Source organism: Aspergillus lentulus, assembly GCF_001445615.1.
Source record: "Aspergillus lentulus DNA, contig: Alt16, strain: IFM 54703, whole genome shotgun sequence".
In the NCBI taxonomy this organism is placed as follows: Eukaryota; Fungi; Ascomycota; class Eurotiomycetes; order Eurotiales; family Aspergillaceae; genus Aspergillus; species Aspergillus lentulus.
Genome location: NW_028322113.1, coordinates 1,296,722 through 1,313,733, shown reverse-complemented (window position 1 = coordinate 1,313,733; position 17,012 = coordinate 1,296,722). Strand labels below are relative to the sequence as shown.

At 51.0% G+C, this 17,012-nt stretch overlaps 3 protein-coding genes across 3 annotated transcripts; all 3 read left to right on the top strand.

Moving 5' to 3' along the window:
* Positions 1-194: 194 nt before the first annotated feature.
* On the top strand, positions 195-3,596 carry rat1 (5'-3' exoribonculease Dhp1; the record flags this gene model as incomplete). Its single annotated transcript, XM_033564020.2, has 6 exons — positions 195-501; positions 563-840; positions 889-1,014; positions 1,070-2,880; positions 2,938-3,332; positions 3,439-3,596. 6 exons carry the CDS (start codon positions 195-197, stop codon positions 3,594-3,596), a joined length of 3,075 nt encoding a protein of 1,024 aa, XP_033419911.2.
* Positions 3,597-4,323: 727 nt separating this feature from the next.
* ALT_7895 (pentafunctional protein ARO1) lies at positions 4,324-9,162 on the top strand (the record flags this gene model as incomplete). The annotated part of the gene is made up of 3 exons (XM_033564019.2): positions 4,324-8,997; positions 9,050-9,094; positions 9,145-9,162. 3 exons carry the CDS (start codon positions 4,324-4,326, stop codon positions 9,160-9,162), a joined length of 4,737 nt encoding a protein of 1,578 aa, XP_033419910.2.
* A 5,605-nt stretch (positions 9,163-14,767) lies between these two features.
* Positions 14,768-16,966, top strand: ALT_7894 (stress-regulated transcription factor RPN4; the record flags this gene model as incomplete). Its single annotated transcript, XM_089600342.1, has 1 exon — positions 14,768-16,966. One exon carries the CDS (start codon positions 14,768-14,770, stop codon positions 16,964-16,966), a length of 2,199 nt encoding a protein of 732 aa, XP_089455235.1.
* Positions 16,967-17,012: the final 46 nt, after the last annotated feature.

Here is a 17,012-nt window from a genome sequence, read left to right as displayed (position 1 = left end):
GGACGCCTGATCTTGATGCGACATCATTAAACGAGGATAAAAATACATATCGTCCCGGTCGTTACTGATCCGCGACAAGGAGAGGCTAGTGTTCGAGGAAGCTGATGGAGCGCATCAGCAACTGATGAATCTCAACCTTTCTTCTTCTTAAGTTTACAATTTTCTCATCATAGCCATAATCTACTATCACCATCATGGGTGTTCCGGCATTGTTTCGATGGCTCTCCAACAAATACCCCAAAATCATCTCCCCGGTCATTGAAGAGTTACCCTACGAAGTCAACGGCGAAGAAGTTCCCGTTGACACTACTAAACCAAACCCCAATGGAGAGGAGATGGATAATCTCTACTTGGACATGAATGGTATTGTCCATCCATGTACCCATCCTGAGGGCAAGCCGCCACCGGCGAATGAGCAGGAGATGATGGTGGAAATCTTCAAGTACACTGACCGCGTGGTGAACATGGTCCGTCCCAGGAAGCTTCTGATGATCGCTGTCGGTATGTGACCAGGCTATTCTGATTTTCTTCGATTTTCGACTAACGTCTGTCTCTTCTATAGATGGTGTCGCGCCGCGAGCCAAGATGAACCAGCAACGAGCACGTCGATTCCGATCGGCCCAAGAGGCAAAAGAGGCGGATGAAAAGAAGGAGGAGTTTCGCAAGATGCTCTCTAAGCAGAACGGCAACAAAGTGGACGAAGAGTTGCAGGAAGAGGTTGTTCAGAAAACATGGGATAGCAATGTCATTACTCCAGGAACGCCGTTCATGGACATTCTCGCTGCATCTCTTCGCTACTGGATTGCTTACAAGTTGAATACCGACCCAGCTTGGGAGAAGGTACGATATTTCGACGGGTCTAATGCGAACGCATGCTAACTACTATAGCTTAAAATCATTATTTCGGATGCGACTGTACCCGGAGAGGGGGAGCACAAGATCATGGAATTTATCCGATCACAAAGGGCGGCACCCGAGCACGACCCGAACACTCGTCACGTTATCTACGGATTGGTGGGTTATACGCTGCGCATTACTTGATGCATACCGCTGACGATATGTCTTGTAGGACGCCGATTTGATCATGCTGGGTCTCGCTACCCATGAACCCCATTTCAGAGTATTGCGTGAAGATGTCTTCTTCCAGGAGTCTCGGGCACGAACCTGCCATCTCTGTGGTCAACAAGGTCACAAGGCAGAGGAGTGCAGGGGTCAGGCGAAGGAGAAGAATGGGGAATTTGATGAAAAGCAAAAAGGTTCCTCTCTCAAACCATTCATCTGGCTCCATGTTTCCATCCTCAGAGAGTATCTCGCTGCCGAGCTGTATGTGCCGCAACAACCATTCCCCTTTGACCTCGAACGGGCTTTGGATGATTGGGTCTTCATGTGCTTCTTTGTAGGAAATGACTTCCTGCCTCACCTACCGTCATTAGACATCCGTGAGAATGGTATAGATACTCTGATTGCAATCTGGCGCGATAACATTCCCGTCATGGGCGGGTACCTGACCGAGGATGGACATGTCGATCTGAAGCGGGCTCAGCTCATCCTGCAAGGACTCGCAAAGCAGGAAGATGCCATCTTCCGGCGCCGTAGACAAGCAGAGGAAAGAAAGCTCGCCAACGAGAAAAGACGGAAACAGGAAGCAAAGGCTCGGGAGGAAGAACGAGCCAGGAAACGACGAAGGAGCTCCCCCACTTACGAGCCCATGGACTCGCCCGTCGGTCACCGTGGTCCCCGAGGTGGTGATGCAGCGCCGCCGAATCAACTGGAACTGATCACCCCTGGTCGAGGACAATTGTCTCGACAGACAAGGGAACTCACTCACAGCATGGTAGTCAATCGCGGCGCTGTTTATCGGGCCAACATGGCAAATAAGAGCGCGGCTGCCGTCTTGAAGAGCAAGTTGATGCAGGGCTCCCAAAGTGGTCAGAATGTGGAGGAGAGTTCTGAGGACGCTACAGCAGAAAATGGCGAGCCTTCACAGGATCAAACGGATCAGACGGAGCAAACGTCACCATCGGTCCTTGGCAAGAGAAAGGCCGATCTCGTGGAAGAGGATGACACAGAAGCAGGAACTCCAGGCAGAGACTCGCCTGCTGTGCCTGTTGCTGCCAAGGAGGATGAGCTGCCCCCCGACACAGTTCGTCTGTGGGAGGAAGGATACGCCGACCGGTATTACGAGCAGAAGTTTGGCGTCGACCCCCAGGACAAGGAGTTCCGCCACAAGGTTGCGCGCGCATACGCCGAGGGTCTCGCATGGGTTCTGTTGTATTATTTCCAAGGATGCCCGTCCTGGACCTGGTACTATCCGTATCATTACGCTCCCTTCGCCGCAGATTTTGTGGACATTGGCGATATGGAGATAAACTTCGACAAGGGTGTGCCATTCAGACCATTTGAACAGTTGATGGGAGTTCTCCCGGCCTCCTCTAATCATGCTATTCCCGAAGTTTTCCACGACCTTATGAGCAACCCAGAGAGTGAGATCATTGATTTCTATCCGGAGGATTTTGCTGTGGATTTGAATGGCAAGAAGTTCGCTTGGCAGGGTGTTATTCTACTGCCCTTCATTGATGAGAAGCGGCTACTTGCCGCCATGGAAAAGAAATACCCGCTTCTCACTGAAGACGAAAAGCTCCGCAACAGCGTCGGACGCGAGGTGTTGCTGCTTTCGGAAGCTCATCCATTGTATCAAGACCTGGTGGCCAAGTTCTATTCGAAGAAGCAGGGTGTCCAGGAGTACAAGTTGAACATGCGTATAAGTGACGGTTTGGCGGGCAAGGTCGAGCGTAATGAGGCCTACATTCCTCATAGCTCTCTGCCATCGTCACTCGAGGAATATGGCATGCCGAGTTTGGAGGATGATCGGTCCTTGATGTGAGTCTCTCTTCTTACTTGTCCCTTTTGTACCTGGCTAACGAGTTTTTGCCCTAGTGTGAACTATGAAATTCCGAAGTCAAAGCACGTTCACAAGTCCATGCTTCTTCGAGGAGTCAAATTCAACCCTCCGGCGTTGGATAACGCAGATATCCAAGCAGTGAAGCACAAGGCTCAAAACTCTGGAAGATCGTACGGCGGTGCTCCTTTGCGCGGCGGACATAGAGGCGGCCGTATCAACTATGCAAGCGACAGGCCTAATCCTTTCGCTGCTCATCTCGACCCTGGTTTCGTACCTCCCGTCCCTGGCAATGCTGGTGGTGGTCCTATGATGCCTTCGGGCTGGGTCCCACCCGTTCCTGGGTCCGCTGGCTTCTCCAGAGGTCCTCCACCTCCTCCGCATGGAGGAATGTCGGGTTCGCATCATCGGCCTTCATACGGGCAAGGACCCGGTCAGTACCAAGGCAACCATGGCCAGGGCGACCACTATGGTCAGGGCCAGCAAGGATACTATAATCAGTCCTCATATTACAACCAGTCCAATCAATATAATGGCAGGTCCTCCGACCATGGTGGCAGCGGAGGATACAGAGGCGGCGGAGGATACCATCGCGGAGGTAACTATCGCGGAGGCGGTCATCGCGACCAGCGCCAATATAACCAAGACCAGTACTCCTCCAGAAATTCAGGTGGATACGGTCGTTACTGATATCTGATTTGGTGGCTTTTCTACGTCTATGAGTCTCACCACTATCCGATGAGGTACCTTTCGGTGACCGCGGATTTGACTCATACAACTGGGACACGGAATTCAGCTGGCGGAATGGGAAAGAAATTAATATCGTATCAATATATTAGAAATCATACTTTTGGCAGCAATTGGAAATCTGACATTTTTGCACGTCTCCTATCTCATTACGTCCTTGTTAACTAAATATGAGTATAAATATGGCATGATCTCGCAGTCAAGTCACTGTGGTTCAAATTCTTGGGTACCTTACCGTAGAGAACACCAGAAGAGCCCTTACCGCCGCGACATCGGAGCGGGAACGGTGAGTCAATCTGGGGATTTCTCACTTTGACTTCCACAAGTCAGCACTCCGTTGAAATCCTGGTTCTTCCCGATCATCAATACATTGATCAATTGGTCTGACACTGGGTCCATTCTCTTCGGTCGCTCCCTTGCTGCTTTGCTCTTCGCTTGAGTCCCCGGCGAAGCTCCAGGTATCTATCCCATTGCCCCGCTCAAAATTTCGCCGACTTCGTTTCTCCGGCTGACTCTTGTCTTCTTCATCTCACTCCAGTTGTTAGTATTGGTCCCATTTAAACGAAAGTAAGGGCGGCTTGCGACTGGGCACAGAATGCAATAGAAAGGCGAAGGCCGAATTGTCCCCGAAATTGTTGAATTCGATCCCTGTTGCTATCCCCTCCCTCCTCTCTACCATGACCGGACCCACGAAAATCAGCATCCTGGGCCAGGAGAGTATAGTCGCTGACTTCGGTCTCTGGCGGAACTATGTCGCCAAAGACCTGATTAGCGGCTGTCCGTCTACAACCTACGTCCTGATCACCGACACGAATATCGGATCGATCTACACCCCTGGCTTCCAGAAATCCTTCCAAGAGGCTGCCGCCTCGGTCTCTCCTTCTCCTCGCCTGTTGATCTACAATGCTCCTCCAGGAGAAGTTTCCAAGTCGAGACAGACAAAAGCAGATATTGAGGATTGGATGTTGAGTCAGAGCCCGCCATGCGGCCGAGATACTGTGGTTATTGCGCTGGGTGGAGGGGTCATTGGAGACTTGACAGGTTTCGTCGCTGCGACCTATATGCGCGGGGTTCGCTTTGTACAGGTTCCTACTACGCTTCTGGCTATGGTGGACTCCTCGATCGGGGGAAAGACGGCTATTGATACTCCCTTGGGGAAGAACTTGATTGGCGCGATATGGCAACCGTCGAGAATCTACATTGACCTGGAGTTTATGGAAACTCTTCCCGTCAGGGAGTTCATCAACGGTATGGCTGAGGTTATCAAGACAGCCGCCATCTCCAGCGAAGAAGAATTCACCGCTCTCGAGGACAATGCCGAAACTATTTTGAGCGCTGTTCGCCGTGAGGTTAAGCCGGGTCAGCGACGATTCGAGGGGATCGAGGAGATTCTGAAGGCTAGAATCCTTGCGTCGGCGCGTCACAAGGCGTTTGTCGTTTCGGCGGATGAGCGTGAAGGGGGTCTGCGTAACCTTCTAAACTGGGGTCACTCAATCGGCCATGCTATCGAGGCTATTCTGACTCCTCAAATCCTCCACGGAGAGTGCGTTGCCATTGGTATGGTCAAGGAAGCGGAGCTGGCCAGACATCTTGGTATCTTGAAGGGCGTTGCCGTGGCCCGAATTGTCAAGTGTATTGCCGCCTACGGCTTGCCTACATCTTTGAAGGACTCGCGAATTCGCAAGCTGACCGCCGGTAAGCACTGCTCCGTTGAGCAGATTCTTTTTAACATGGCCTTGGACAAGAAGAACGACGGCCCCAAGAAGAAAATCGTTCTCCTATCGGCCATCGGTCGCACTTACGAACCACGGGCTAGCGTCGTGCCGAATGAGGATATTGGCGTCGTTCTTGCCCCCAGTATTGAAGTGTACCCTGGTGTATCACCGGCCTCGGAAGTGGTTTGTGCGCCTCCGGGCTCGAAGAGTATCTCCAACCGAGCTCTGGTACTTGCCGCTCTCGGTTCGGGCACTGTCCGTATCAAGAACCTGCTGCATTCCGATGACACCGAGGTCATGCTGAACGCCTTGGAGCGCCTTGGCGCCGCCACCTTCTCCTGGGAAGAAGAAGGCGAAGTCCTTGTTGTCAATGGTAAAGGAGGTGCTCTTCAAGCTCATCCTTCTCCGCTCTACCTGGGCAACGCGGGTACAGCCTCGCGTTTCTTGACCACTGTCGCAACCCTTGCCACTGCCAGCAGCGTCGATTCAAGTATTCTTACGGGCAACAACCGCATGAAGCAGAGACCTATTGGCGACTTGGTGGATGCCCTAACCGCAAATGGTGCGCAGATTGAGTACGTCGAGAACAAGGGCAGTCTGCCGCTCAAGATAGCCGCCTCAGGCGGGTTCACCGGTGGCCAAATCAATCTCGCCGCCAAAGTGTCGTCTCAATATGTGTCCTCCCTGCTCATGTGCGCCCCATACGCTAAGGAGCCTGTGACCTTGAAACTGGTGGGCGGTAAACCTATCTCGCAGCCTTACATTGATATGACGACGGCTATGATGAGATCTTTCGGCATTGATGTGAAGAAGTCTACTACTGAAGAGCATACCTATCACATTCCTCAGGGACGTTACATCAACCCTGCAGAGTATGTCGTGGAGAGCGACGCCAGTTCCGCCACCTACCCCCTGGCGATTGCAGCAGTCACCGGCACCACGTGCACTATTCCGAACATTGGATCCAAGTCCCTTCAAGGCGACGCTCGTTTCGCCGTTGATGTTCTGAGACCCATGGGATGCACTGTGGAACAGACCGACACGTCGACCACCGTTACCGGTCCCGCCGACGGTGTCTTGCGGCCTTTGCCCAACGTCGATATGGAGCCTATGACTGATGCATTCCTTGGGGCGTCGGTTCTTGCGGCCATTGCCAGAGGCAAGGACTCGAACCACACAACTCGCATCTATGGTATCGCGAACCAGCGCGTCAAAGAATGTAACCGCATTAAGGCCATGCATGACGAGCTTGCCAAGTTTGGTGTCGTCTGTCGGGAACACGATGATGGACTTGAGATCGACGGCATTGACCGTTCCACCCTTCGGCAGCCGGCCGGCGGTGTTTTCTGCTACGATGACCACCGAGTTGCGTTCAGCTTCAGCGTTCTATCTCTCGTTGCCCCTAAGCCTACGCTGATTCTGGAAAAAGAGTGTGTGGGTAAGACATGGCCCGGCTGGTGGGATACTCTGCGACAGAAATTCGCCGTGAAGCTCGAGGGCAAGGAACTAAAGGAAGCCGAATCCCCCGTTCTCACCCGTGCCGAAAAGGCGAGTGCGTCGGTGTTTATTATCGGTATGCGTGGTGCTGGAAAGACCACAAGTGGACACTGGGTTGCGTCTACGCTCAAGCGACCCTTCATTGATCTTGACGACGAACTCGAACGCATAGAAGGCATGACCATTCCGGACATCATCAAGCAGCGTGGCTGGCAAGGTTTCCGAGATGCCGAGCTTAGTCTCCTGCAGCGAACGATGAAGGAGCGCCCAACCGGCCATGTTTTCGCATGCGGCGGAGGAGTAGTAGAGATTCCTGAAGCTAGAAAGCTGCTTATCGATTGGCACAAAACCAAAGGAAATGTTCTGCTTATCATGCGCGACATCAAGCAAGTGATGGCATTCTTGAACATCGATAAGACCCGCCCGGCTTACGTTGAGGATATGCTGGGAGTGTGGCTGCGCCGCAAGCCATGGTTCCACGAATGCAGCAATATTCAGTACTACAGTCAGCACGCCAGCGCAGGACTTCCCCGGGCGTCTGAGGACTTTGCGCGTTTCATCAAGTTTGTCACAGGACTAGAGGACAGCCTCAGTACCATTAAGAAGAAGCAGCATTCGTTCTTCGTGTCGCTGACCCTGCCTGACGTGCGTGGTGCGGATCAGATCTTGGAGCAAGCATGTGTGGACTCTGATGCTGTTGAATTGCGTGTCGACCTGCTGGAGGACCCAGACTCGTCAACCGGCATTCCGACCGTCGATTTTGTTGCTGATCAGATCTCCTACCTGCGCAGCCGTATCACACTGCCCGTGATCTTCACCATTCGCACGAAGGGACAGGGGGGTCGGTTCCCTGACGATGCTCATGAGGAGGCGATGCAGCTCTACCGGCTCGCAGTCCGGTCAGGATGCGAGTTCGTGGATCTCGAGATTGCTTTCCCAGATGAGATGCTGCGCGCGGTTACTGAGATGAAGGGGTACTCGAAGATCATCGCTTCGCACCACGACCCTAAGGGCGAACTTTCGTGGGCAAACATGTCCTGGATGAAGTACTACAACAGGGCGCTCGAGTACGGCGATGTGATCAAGCTTGTGGGTGTGGCCAGAAACCTCGATGACAACACGGCTCTGAGGAAGTTCAAGAACTGGGCCGAAGAGGCTCACGACGTGCCACTGATCGCGATCAATATGGGCGGTAACGGGCAGCTGAGTCGCATCTTGAATGGATTCATGACTCCAGTATCGCATCCTGCTCTCCCGTTCAGGGCTGCTCCGGGCCAGCTGTCTGCGACAGACATTCGCAAGGGTCTGTCACTGATGGGCGAGATCAAGAAGAAGCGCTTTGCGCTCTTTGGAAGCCCCATATCCGAGTCCCGCTCGCCGGCACTGCACAACACTCTTTTCGCCGAGATGGGACTTCCCCATGAGTACACCCGGTTGGAGACTGCCAATGTCGAAGATGTCAAGGACTTCATTCGCGCTCCCGACTTTGGTGGAGCCTCTGTGACGATTCCTCTGAAGCTGGATATCATGCCCCTACTTGATGAGATTACTGCGGAGGCCGAGATCATCGGTGCCGTTAACACCGTCGTGCCAGTTTCCGATGGTGAGGGCAAGCCGCAGCGGCTGGTCGGTCACAACACCGACTGGCAGGGCATGGTCCAGTGCCTTCGTAACGCGGGCGTCTACGGAGCCGACGGCAATGCCAGTGCTCTTGTGGTGGGTGGCGGAGGCACATCCCGCGCTGCCATTTACGCTCTCCACCATATGGGATTCTCTCCCATCTACATTGTAGGACGGAACCCTGCCAAGCTGGAGAGTATGGTCTCCACCTTCCCCAGCGGCTACAATATCCGAATCGTCGAGGGCAAGGAGAAGCTGGAGCATGTTCCCCATGTTGCGATCGGCACCATCCCCGCCGACCGGTCCATTGACCCCGGTATGCGGGAGATTCTCTGCCACATGTTTGAACGGGCCGAGGAGGCAGACGCTGATGCCGTCCGGACGATTGAGGGATCCACCCGCGTGCTGCTGGAGATGGCCTATAAGCCGCGTGTAACGGCCCTGATGCAGCTTGCTGTCGATGCTGGGTGGACTACTATTCCTGGGTTGGAAGCCCTGGTCGGGCAAGGAGTACACCAGGTATGTTGATTGACTTGTACCGGTACAGACGGACTTTACTAATGGAGTACAGTTCCAACACTGGACGGGTATTCGCCCTCTCTACGAACGTGCACGGGTATGTCATGACTCTTGTACTTTGGCTCGGCTACGCTAACGTGCTTGTAGGCTATTGTCCTTGGTTGATTCAACAAACAGTGAGGAAAGTCAACAAACAGTGAGGAAAGCGAAGCCAAAGCCCTTCTTGTTCTTGGATATTGTCTAGAAAAGCACGTTTACTGTGCATAAGATGCGAACCGAAGCGTTCCTTTCGGGATTTAGATCAGTTGATATGTTCTATTCATTTCAAAGCATTATACTTGCATATACCTGGAATCCAACACCGTAGTGCAGATGCAAATACTGTAGTCATACAAGCAGGCTATCTAATTGTCAAGTCAAGACCAAGACCGAAGTCGAGACTAACTTATCGATAGCCATATTTACTAGATAGTGGCCTGTGTCTTGTCATGGAGGCTCAGACACTATTTCGAAGATTAGCGTACTCTAATATTAGAACCAGTCCCACCCGACCATCCACTGCACACGCACATACTCGTGTATCTCAATCTCATGTCTCAAGAGTCTCAAATAATCCAGGCAAATCAACACAGAATTCTATCTAGGCTCCTGACAGTGGAAGAAAAACTTCTATAAAAAACCCTTGATAATGCACATGCATGCTTAGTGTTAAAGTAGTCAAGCCTAGCTGATCAGAATCAGATCTCGACTCTAACCGAACTGTCCTAACGCGGGTCGAGATTCGATCGGCCCAGACGGGTGGATGACAGGGTCCAGACCATTTGAACTTTCGTTTAGGCAGTAGGGATATGCGTATCGCATAAGTTTTGATTCTTTTACTCAATAGACTGGTAGACAAGGTCATTTGATTCTGGTCAAAGAAAATGGTGTGATCTAGATGCTTGAGTCGCTATAATGACTGAGAGGTGGAGTTAAGAGCGCATGTGACCGGCCATGTACATGTCACGCGGTCTTGTTTCCGTTTGATGTTGGTAACTGGAGGTAGAGGAATAGGTATCGATATCATGATCTGGATATCATGATTCGAAATCCTAGTAGACTAGTACAGAGCAGAAATTGCTAATTGCTAATTGCTATTGCTATTGCTATTGTTATTGCTATCTATTCCGCTGCGCTCGGATCTCCGTGGTCCTGACGCAAAGAAATCGAGTCCGAGATTCTCCTTGAGAAAAAAGTATTAGGCTCGATCCGGAAAGTCGCGACATTTCGTATTCGGACGGGAGTCAGATTCAGATTCAGATTAGCAATCAAGCAAGGTGAGATGAGAACGAAGATGCTGGCTTATTCTTCGGGGCGCGAACCACGGGTGCCGTCTTACCGACAGTGCTGAAGGATCTACCGGGCCGAGGGCCCCAACGGAGCCTGTGTGCTTGTTCAGAGTAGTTTTCACTGGTTAGTTGGTTACTTATCGTTTATCTTGATAGATAGTGATAGTAGTATTAATAGTCTATCTACCAGTATGGAGTACGGTGATACTGACTCGGATTCAACAATCGGCCATTCTAGCTCGAATATTTATCGAAAACATTCGTGGTATAAGACACCATTATTAATAATATGCTTTATCCTATTCCTAATGATAGCATGAAAATTTTTCACCGGCCGATATCACCGAGGTATACTCCGTACTCAGTCATCCAGACCAATGCATTCCCGTATACAGAGCACAAGTGCAACCACCTTATCACTAACGTCGATCTAGACGAGCAACCATGCCAGAAAATTTTTCACCTTGGCATCTCTAGTCCAAATCTAACTCGTGCAAGTCGCAAGTTGAACTGCAAGAAAAAGTTTTTCAGAAGGATGTAGTCCAACAGGAATGGACGCATTGACGCTACCCATGCATGCCCAAATTTAGACGGGGCTTCTAGAAGGCCGATGGAAAAATTCTTTGGCGCTACGGGGGGACCGGTTCGAATCCTCCGGCTAGGATTTTCCGGCCCAAGAGTGGAATGGAGGGATGTACGGAGTAATAATGTAGCCATGTGTGCAGTGTGGAGGCTGTATTGTCATGCACAATACACAGGTCTCCTCCAGTTTTATTACCATATTCGTATTACCGTTGTTTTTTACCAACAGCAACACCAGCTCCCTTGCTGATGGGTCCCAACAGCCCCACCAAAATTGAAGATCCCTCACCACCGACGGATGTGGCTGTGCTCGGACGGCTGCATGTCAGCGAATCATGTGTGCAAGCCCTCCCATCTGCAAAGAAACCTGCAGCAACAGAGGGGTGGGAAAACTTTTTCCTTCGCTGCATATGCACATTGCTGAGCTGTCTGAGGTTCGAGGGAAAAATTCCATGTGGTTTAAGGTGCTGACTGTCGGCTAAATCGATTCGAATCCTTGTTAGTTGGCACCCACCAGTGTAACCTTTTCACTTCAGCTCGGATAGATGGGTGAGTAATAGGTATATTCTCGGTGATATCGCGGTGTCATTAACTAAGGTGAGATGTATTGCAGTTGAACATCTGCTATACCCACCCTAGACTGTCGTGGAGATGTTTAAAATGACTCAGAAAATCACATGCGTACCCCGGATTCGTCCTCCAGCTAGATCCTCCAGCTAGAGAGATAATCATTGCAGATAAGTCAGAGATATCCAGCTGAGAGTCTCAACTTGCCAATCACCAATCGTAGGTTCATAATCAGGGAAGCCTAGGCATACAATGAAAGCAGATACCCACTGCGAGAGATCAAGACCCGCCGGGGTCCAGTCTGGCCGAAGGCCGAACGAGTCAACGATCAAGGCGCAGTTGCAAGACTGAAGGTGACAAGATCCGAGACACTAGACTCGAGCTTGACCCTTGGGTGTCGATTCCGAATGGTTACAGGGCATGAGGACAAGAGCATCCACTGTCCAGCCTGCGTTATCTGACGAGTCAACAACAGCACTCGTGCCAGTCATGCGCGGCCAGTCGCCGGCTGAAGAGAAGATAAGCCGCGTACGCAAATTCAGTTGGTCATGGGCATGCGCGTCGAGTAGAGTGAGACACAGGCAGCCAGATTCTGATTTTATGTACTTCAGTTGACGTTGCCACCGGTTTCAGCTGTCATTCAAGCTACGGGTGGGGAGCCATGTGTCTCTGTGTCTGTCACTGGAGCATTACCGTTGGCTAACATTGCATACCGGACACTTGGTCTTTGCGTAGCAAATTGGCGAGACTAGGCATTCTGTTACTATAGGCCGCTACCCTCTTCCGTAGGCGAGGTACTCACTCGCATCCTGATCTGCCGATATTCGCCAACAGGTCTCTGATATCTCAACGAAATCGACTGGGGATTTGCATGTGATAAACCAGGGAGTTATTCACCTATTGTGAATTAATTAATAGTAACGAATTAACAGAAAACTATGGTTAGGCTCTCTTCTTCATGGTATGACTCTTACATCGTTTGATGCCTAGTGGTGATATTGAACCAAGATCATGATCTAGGTCAGATGACCTCCCACACAAAGTAACTAGTGCTCAATAGTCAGTAGTACCATGGGAGATAAGTAATCAGCTGACATATTCAAGTACTGAGCCTCGCAAGCTACAATGCATTAGCTTGGAAGGTCATCTTTCTACAAACGATGAATGCACTTGAAATGCTCATGTGCTGCGAACTTCGCCGGCCGAGTAGTTCTGTGTTCCTCGTAGATAGAGTCCCCGGAAAGTCCGCCGTCCAGTAGGGGATGCCGAGAGCCGGCATGGTGGAGCTGCTGACAGTTGAGTAGGTATCTCCGAGTCTTTTCCGCTTCTCCATCGCCTGTTTCTGCACACTTGCACAGTCCAGCTAGAATATTATTTTATTGTTTCTAATCATGTGCTGTCAATTGCTGTAATCGACATGAAATGCAGTAGATAGTACGCAGTACTGCCAGACGATTCTCTCGGTCGAGTGGTCTGTAGCTCGGCGAACTCCGTAAGCATCCACATTAATAATCATGGATAATGTACATTCATACCTTTGGACACTAGCCACATGTCTGTGGCGCAAAATGTGGCGCATGGTTGGTTGGCTCATCAGGCCGCGGAGTTACCAACAAATCAAGCATGCCTTACTTGAGCACTTTTCCTTTTCCCCTTCCTAGGACAAACGGTCCTGATTAGTCGGTTTACACGGCCCTACCGTTTGTGCATATTGTCAGGGTCCTGCGTTGAAACCAACACGAGATCGGGATCTTCAACAACTGCGTGGACAGGAACGCATGGCTTAGCTACGGCAGCTTGTCATTGGTAGCCTTAGGATCAGAAATGGGAGGATCGTCGGTCACATCCAACTGTACTATGTGCGGTTTTACTAATAGCTTAGACATTATTTTATAATATTGCAGAGCGCTAGTGGTCTACATGGGAGTCATAGAGTGCTGGCATAGCCCGGCGACTATCTGAGTCATTGATGCTCATAATTATTTGGACCTCGGAGAGTCCTCGGTATGAGAGTCATAGAATAATGACAAATCCATAGGAATTATTTTCGTTTTTGAATAATCTATACTCCGAGTAAAAAGAAGGACAAAGAAACATCAAGAACTACTCCGTAGATACCTGTTGAATCGGCACATATCTTGGGGTTGTTCGACTAATTGGCCGTTCAGGCATAACTGCACTCCAAACTTATTCCGGACAGGGAGTGTGGCTCAGTCACTGCAAGGGGATAGATGGTAAAATGCCAGTGCTAAATGACCTGTCTGCGCTCCGTAGGCCGTACTCGGTGGTACCTGGTCGAGGACAACGCATCCATCTTTAGCTGCAGGAATTGTGGCTTGGAAGATACCCGACTCCATAATGGTGGGTTCATCTTTTTTTGAGTGTCCGGCTAATGGCTCGGTGGGGCGTGGGGCCAGCTGGATGGCGCTAAACCCCCAGACAAAACAGATCGATCAATCAAACCTTCAGATAGTACGTATTCGTAATTATGGTATTTTTCCCAGGGTATTATTTGTAATCCTGAGTCAAGGATTGTCCGTTGTCATAACTGCTTCGGGCAAGCCCGTAAACCATGACAGAAACTGACTCTGACGCTAAGTTAGTTAGTTCGCTCTGTATTGTACGACGACAATAGCCGATTATTGCATCATAAATTAACATCATAAATGTCCCTTGTCCCCTCCTGTCCATACATTGATCCTGCTTCGACAACCAGATATCTTGTACCTTAGGAATCTGGTCTTTGACCTCTCGAGTCATTCTCACATCATATCCCTTGTTATCAATCGTTTATTAACTCCTGTCTGGGGTTCCCATCTCCTACCTCCTCCTCTCCTAGTAAGTGATCCCTATACCCTACTATACTACACTTTCATACTTGTCTCTTTTCACCATACAACACACAAGCAATTGTCATCACATTATAATAACCTTCGGTTCAAACTTTATTCAGATAACTAATCAAGTAGCTCGCACAAACTTCCAGTCCTCACATCTTGAACCCTCCAGTTGAGACTCTGGTCTGCCCGCCGCTTCCAGACTCTTCGATATCACATCTGCCTCGACGACTCCGTACCACGTCTCGTCGTCAACTAAACTTCCGCTCGAACCGTTCTCTCGGTCGCACCACGAACGAGTTAATCGGATCTGAGCCCGTCGGGACTTCTTGGGGCCGTTGGTGCCAACCTATTATTTAAACTCTGCTGCCCCCAGTGGCAAATCCTTTTCGCAAATTCCCTCCACTCGGTGTCCATAATCCAAGTCTATCGTCCCAAATTTTCCAAGAGACCATTATGCTTATGTACCCTTCTGTACGTAAGGGTCTCATCACTGAACCAACTTCTGCACGTTTTGTCCACCAGCAGGACCCCGTTTGCATACAAGACGATCAGTTCATCCCAGACTTCTCTCAACAAGACCCTTCACTGCAGTGTTTCTACCAAGAACAGCCTCGACTGCAGTCTCCCTTTCAGTATCAACCTACTTTCGACTTTGTCTCTCCGCCCTCTTCCGCTCCCTCGTCACCTTCCTCCTCTCCCGCCTCTACCTTTTCCCACCTTCCCGCGACGGCAGTCGCGCAATACTCGCCTGCCGTCGTAGACGGCAGTTCCTTCGAGGCTCCTTCGATGACACCTGCTTCATCGTACAACCCGTCGATTCATATTCAGCATTCGACTTCACCTCAAACTTCCAACCCATACCTGCCACAATACCAACCGCAATATCTCTACAGCAACCACCATAACAGCAACCCCATGTTGGCGCAACATACTGTCGCAAATAACCACGGTTGGGAAGGCAACCTGCAGCTCTTAAGTCCAGCTCGCATTTCAAACGGTCTTTCCCGGACCTCATATCAAGACTCGCAGCTACAGACCTCTCCTGCCTCCAGCAAATCTGCACCAGCAGGAAGTGTGCAACGGTCCAACAACGGTAGCCTGGCAAAGCCTCTGCCTACTCCTGTCCAGACTCCTGTGCAGAACTCTTTCCTCGCCACGCCTTTCCAGAACTACGATCCATCCGCACATGATGCTAGTCAGGCCGAGGCAGAAGCGGCTATGAGACGGGCTGTGATGGAGCAGCAGCAGCAAAACAACCAGCAGCAACAATCACAAAACCAATCAAGTGACTACTCACTGGCTCCCTCCGTTTCTACCGTGAGTCACAACTCGCCGGTGACCCCGCAGACAAGCTTTGACGAGATCGACGATGCATCGAAGGCGATGGCTAATGGTGAGAACCGATATCCCGATGTAGACCGGTGGATGGATGAATACTTACGTGCCGATGCGCTTTCAGACTACGGTAACCACAATGGTAACAATATGACCATCGGCATTCCCAAGCTCAATCGCACAATCTCCGACATCTACCAAGATGAGCTATACAACCCTGCCATCATGCCAGCACCACAGGTCCCAAAGCAACCCTCGTCCACCAACCAGCATTACCGCAGCGTCTTTGCAGATCGTCTGCAAGCTGCCAATCAGGGTCACCTCTCTGCACGGTCTCAGTCTCCCGCGGTCAATCTGAACCGTGACCGGTCGCCCTTCCGACAGAATTCACCTATGGCGGCCGAGTTCAGCAATGTTGCTCAACTGGCCACCAGCGTGCCTATGCCTCAAAGTGCCATGAATTTGGGACAGTCGCAGACAGAGCCCAAGACCATGTCTCCCAAGGATGCGGTTCTTGATTTCAATGAGACTGAAGATGCTAGCATGCCGCCATTGTTCCCTTCGAGTCAACCTGATTTCAATCTCAGTGATGCTTTGGGCTTGCGACGTGAGAGCAGCTCTTCATTACGACAGGCACAAAACTTTCCATCGATGGATTCGTTCCCCAGCCAGTTCAACACACAGACCAGCTCTCTCTCACAACAGTATCCATTCGTCCAGCAACAGCAGAACCACCGCCAGCCGCAGCAGCAGCAGCAAAACAGTTTGCTTCACCATACACCCGAGTTTCCTGCCTCTCTTCCGCACCTTGACTCTACTGGGAGCGAGGTCATTCAAAATGATATGACTTCGCCTCAATCCAACATGAACATTATACCGCTTAAACAAGAGATTACTCGGCCAGACAATACATCTACAGATGGTGGCACCTACACCTGCACCTATCACGGCTGCACTCTACGGTTTGAGACGCCGGCTAAGCTCCAGAAGCACAAGCGAGAGGCTCATCGCCAGACTACCCCTGGCGGTCATCTCGTTAGCCGCGATCACTCGGCACGGAACTCTCAGGCTGGCCCCCACAAATGTGAGCGGATCAACCCTTCTACTGGGAAACCCTGCAATTCGGTCTTCTCGCGACCGTATGATCTTACGCGGCACGAGGACACGATCCACAACGCCCGTAAGCAGAAGGTCCGATGTCATCTGTGCACGGAGGAGAAGACCTTCTCGCGCAATGATGCGCTGACCCGGCACATGCGGGTGGTCCATCCTGAAGTCGATTGGCCCGGTAAGCAGCGGCGCAGGGGCCGTGAATGAAACGCTAGCGGAGCGTTTTGGGCGTATGTGCGCTGATGCACACACC